Source organism: Myotis brandtii, unplaced genomic scaffold, assembly GCF_000412655.1.
Source record: "Myotis brandtii unplaced genomic scaffold, ASM41265v1 scaffold1466, whole genome shotgun sequence".
NCBI classification, from domain to species: domain Eukaryota; kingdom Metazoa; phylum Chordata; class Mammalia; order Chiroptera; family Vespertilionidae; genus Myotis; species Myotis brandtii.
Genome location: NW_005355270.1, coordinates 240,786 through 244,946, shown reverse-complemented (window position 1 = coordinate 244,946; position 4,161 = coordinate 240,786). Strand labels below are relative to the sequence as shown.

At 65.9% G+C, this 4,161-nt stretch overlaps 2 protein-coding genes across 4 annotated transcripts in view; one reads left to right on the top strand and one right to left on the bottom strand.

Annotated features, from left to right (window-relative positions):
* The window catches only part of DPEP1 (dipeptidase 1 (renal)), an 8,624-nt gene extending 6,946 nt beyond the window's left edge, over positions 1 to 1,678 (top strand). For all 3 annotated transcript variants that reach the window (XM_014535612.1, XM_005861257.2, XM_005861256.2), the window contains exons 6-11: positions 9 to 81; positions 382 to 558; positions 663 to 747; positions 823 to 898; positions 1,123 to 1,258; positions 1,328 to 1,678. In XM_014535612.1, the coding sequence (XP_014391098.1) occupies positions 9 to 81; positions 382 to 558; positions 663 to 747; positions 823 to 898; positions 1,123 to 1,258; positions 1,328 to 1,495 (715 nt within the window). In that variant the 3' untranslated portion in view covers positions 1,496 to 1,678. The remainder of the gene's footprint in view (positions 1 to 8; positions 82 to 381; positions 559 to 662; positions 748 to 822; positions 899 to 1,122; positions 1,259 to 1,327) is intronic.
* A 2,225-nt stretch (positions 1,679 to 3,903) lies between these two features.
* Positions 3,904 to 4,161, bottom strand: part of CHMP1A (charged multivesicular body protein 1A) — a 4,685-nt gene continuing 4,427 nt past the window's right edge. Inside the window, exon 7 of the mRNA XM_014535618.1 lies at positions 3,904 to 4,023. Within this exon, the coding sequence (XP_014391104.1) occupies positions 3,904 to 4,023 (120 nt within the window). The remainder of the gene's footprint in view (positions 4,024 to 4,161) is intronic.

The window sequence follows — 4,161 nt, the reverse complement described above, 5'->3', positions numbered from 1 at the left end:
CCCTCCAGGGCGGACAACTGGCTGGTGGACACCGGGGACCACGATGCCCAGAGCGGCGGCCTGTCGGACGACTTCGGGAAGGTGGGTGGCAGGGGCAAGCACCTCGGTTTCCCTCGCTTGCAAAACGGAGCGTCCCGGGCTGAGCATGTAGCTGGAACGCATTGGTCACCGCAGTGGCCCCAACCCTCCAGCCAGGGAGTGTTGGACACCTGGCCAGCAGGGGGCCCTCCCCAAACGCCTCCCCCTGCCTGCACCTCTCGGGGGGCAGCGGTGAGCCCCAGAGGCCTGTGCCAATAAAGTGCCCCCAGTGCAGCCCGCCTGGCCCATCGCCCCCTGACCGGGGTCCGGCGCTCCCGGCCCCTGAGCCCCGTGTCCCCTCAGAGCGTGGTGAGGGAGATGAACCGGCTGGGCATCATCATCGACCTGGCCCACGTGTCTGTGGCCACCATGAAGGCCGCCCTCAACCAGTCCCAGGCCCCCGTCATCTTCAGCCACTCCTCCGCCTTCGCGCTGTGCAAGCACCGGCGAAACGTGCCGGACGACGTGCTCCAGCTGGTGGTGAGGGCGGGGCGCTGCCCCGGGCGGTCCTGGGCCCCGGCGGTCCTCCCGGGCTCCAGTGCTGCCCCCAACCCTGTGCCCACGGCTCCTCTCTCTCTGAGCAGAAGCAGACGGGCAGCCTGGTGATGGTGAACTTCTACAATGACTACGTCGCCTGCAAAAGGGAGGCCAACCTGTCTCAAGTGGCAGGTAGGTGGGTGCGAGCGGACGCATGGCTGGGGGCAGGGCGCCTCTCCCAGGACCCACACCGCTGCCTCCCCCCAGACCACCTGGACCACATCAAGAAGGTGGCGGGAGCCGGAGCCGTGGGCTTCGGTGGGGACTTCGACGGTGTTACCAGGTGAGGACGGAGACTGTTCTGTGTGTGAGCTGGGGGTCGCGACCCCCAGGAACCTGTCAGGAGGGGCTGGAGGAGGGAAGTGTGTCCTGCAGGCCTTCCCAGCACCTCTCTCGCTCCGAAGGCCATCCCAAGGCACTCCCCGTGCCTCAGGATGGGCAGGTGGCTGGGGCCCCAGGACCCCGACCCCTGGCTGCACAGCCTGGTCCTCTCGGCCTTCATCTCAGGCTCCCGGTGGGGCTTGAGGACGTGTCCAAGTACCCAAACCTGGTCGCCGAGCTGCTCAGGAGGCAGTGGACGGAGGCGGAGGTCAGGGGCGCCCTGGCTGACAACCTGCTGAGGGTCTTCGAGGCGGTGGAGCAGGTGAGGCTTGTGGGCGCGCCTGCCCTCCCCAGCCGGTGGCAGCAGGCAGCCAACCCTGTCTGTCCCCAGGCCAGCAACCACGCCCGGGAACCCGAGGAGATGCCCATCGAGCAGAATTACCTGGACAGTTCCTGCCGGACGAGCTATGGCTACTCAGCGGCCCCCCGCCTCCACCTCCAGCCCGCGGCCCTGCTGGCCTCCCTCACCGCCCTCCTCCTCGGCCTGCGTCTCCTGTGACAGCCTGGGGACCAAGCCCCGGCACAGGGAACACTGGCCGTCGGGGCAGCCGACCCCAGGAACTGCTCCTGCGCACAAGGACTGGCCTGTCCTGCGTGGGCCCTGGGACCCCCGGGCCGTGCGCTGTGGGGGGCTCAGGCCAGGCCCACAGAGGCCCCTCAATAAAGGCACCGGCCCTTTGCGTCCTGAGGGTGTCATCCTGGAGGGCTCTCCCGCGTCCCGGGCACATCCTGGGAAAGGGCCCCTGGCTGGACGTCCAGGCACAGGAGGCCTGAGTGGTGGTAGGACAGGCCAGGAAGGACTCGGGTCTGACAGGGGCTTCGCGTGGACATGCGAGGGTCTTTAAACACAGCCCAGGCTGCAGTGCCACCGCCCCCCCTGCACTTGTACACTCCCACCTATACACCCACTTCCTCCTAATTATGCCTGCACACACGTGTGCGCACACATGCATGCACACACCCACATGCATGTACACACACCTACATACACCCACACACACTCACACACGTGCACGCACCCCCTTGGCTCAGCCTCCTGACAGATTGGAGGCGAGGCCAGCAGGCCTCTCCCGGGCCACCTGCAGGGTCTCCTCCCAGTGAACTTGGTCCTGCCCCCCCCCCGCCCCGCCCCCATCCCCTCCCGGGCCTGGGCAGAGCGCACACATCCGTGGGTCGGGAGGGGAACAGCACCTCCCGCTGGACATTCGGTGCCTGTGTCTTGAGATGAAAATTCTCGTGGGTGACAGACCCTGGCGGGGCCCCACCAGGTCAGAGCCCTCTCCAGGCCCGAGAACGTGCCCTCGACAGGGCAGGCTTTGACGCCGGGCGTGGGGCAACCCGACGGGCAGGAATTCCTCTGCTCAGGCGGCCCTGCCCAGCATGGCCCTGCGGACCCTGGCAGCCACTTGGGCAGCTGTGCTATTCGCTCCCCAGCCCCTGGGAGGAGGCATGAACCCCCCAGGCTGTGGGAGCAGCTGGGGGTCTCGTGGGCACGGCCCTGCCTCATCCCCAGCTAGCACCTCCCCCGGAGGATCCAAAGTGACCAGAAGGGACATGTGTGGGCACCTGCTCATCACCCCACTACGCCAGGGCTGTTTCTGGGGGGCTGTCAGGCGGTGCGAAGGGACCCTGGCGGCGTGAGAGGCTTTAATACTCGTCCTGAAATAGTCTCAACCACATTATGTTCAAAATTATTTCAAGGTAAAAACTCCAGATTCTGTCTGTCTGGGGCCTGAGAATCCGATTCCCTGGACCCGCCTGCTGTCCTCCCAGATCCCTCAGCCTCCTGCGTGGGGGGCCCGACGGCCACACTGAGGGGCCCACCTACGCCCCCCACCCCAAAGCCACTGAAGCAAACCTGGAGCAATGTTTCAATCAACGTTTATTTACAGTAGCATTATAGGAAAAGGGCACATACCCACCGCCTTCCATGAGCCACGGCCTCCCCGCCCCCTACCCGGGTCCCAGAAACCCAAAACCTCTGAACCCCCAGCACGCGGGCGCCCCGAAGGACACGGCCAGGGAGGAAGGCGAGGTCGGTATCGCAGGAGAAAGGCCAGGTCTCACCCAGCCCACGCCCCTTCGGCTGCCCAACGCCGCCCACTGCACAGACACCACGGCTCCGACGTCCAGGAAGAAGCAAGCGCAGGAGCCAAGGTGAAGGTGTGAGGAGACTGGTCGCCGGAGCCTCTGGGAAGGGCTGGTCGGCGGTCAGCTGTGCAGAGCCGGCCTGGCCGCACGCACCGCGCAGCTCCACCAGCTCCACAGAGGAGGACGCAGACCCAACGCTCCCCCCTGCCGCTTGCTCCTTGTATTTTGGCAAAAAAGAAACCCCAAAACACAAAAAAACCCAAAACAAACCAAACAGCTTCAGGAAAACAAAGTAAACTTCAGGACGTGAAGAACAGGAAGTGCAGCCGTCTCCTGGCCGTCCTAGCAGGTCATCGGGACGACCTGTCGCTCTGTCCTGGACACGCAGCCCCAGCAGGGGGGAGGGGGGGAGGCCCTCCCCCCAAGGGCGGCTCTCTGGGGTGTCAGCCACTCTGGCTTCCAAGGTCAAGGGTGTGAGCACAGGCAGGAGGGGCCATTGGAGGAGGCACTGCAGTTTAGTACCAGGAGATGTGATTGTGTGGCCGACGGCTCCTCAGCCAGGCCTGGCACAGACGGGGCTCCAAGGGGTCACCCCGCACCCCAGGCAGCAGGGGAGTGAGGACGTGCCCCAGAGTGGCCTGGACTTGGGGCCAGCTTCCCCCAGGGGCTCAGCCAGCAGCAGAGGGCAGGACCAGGCTGGAGGGGACAGGACCCCACCCCTGGACGTTCTGCAAAGGCCGCAGGGGACGTGTTTGCTGGGTGGCCCTCGAGGGTGTCCCCCACATATCCTGGGGCCGTGCCTGCGCCCGTGTCTGTCTAGGGGTGGGGGAGGCCTGCCCGCTGCTGGGAGGGCTCCAGGTACCGCCTGGCAAGGGGACCCCAACCCCCACTGCTGTTGGTCAGCAGCACACCTGCTATCACAGGCATCGCCACAGACTGGGGCACAGAGGGAGCCCACAGACCTTCCAGCTGCTTGGCCCAAAGTCACAGAAACCACCCACGAAAGTCAGAAGTTTGTGCAAACGCACCCGCCGCCCAGCCTAGGAGGACAGGAGGGTTCCAGGCCCAGCAGGC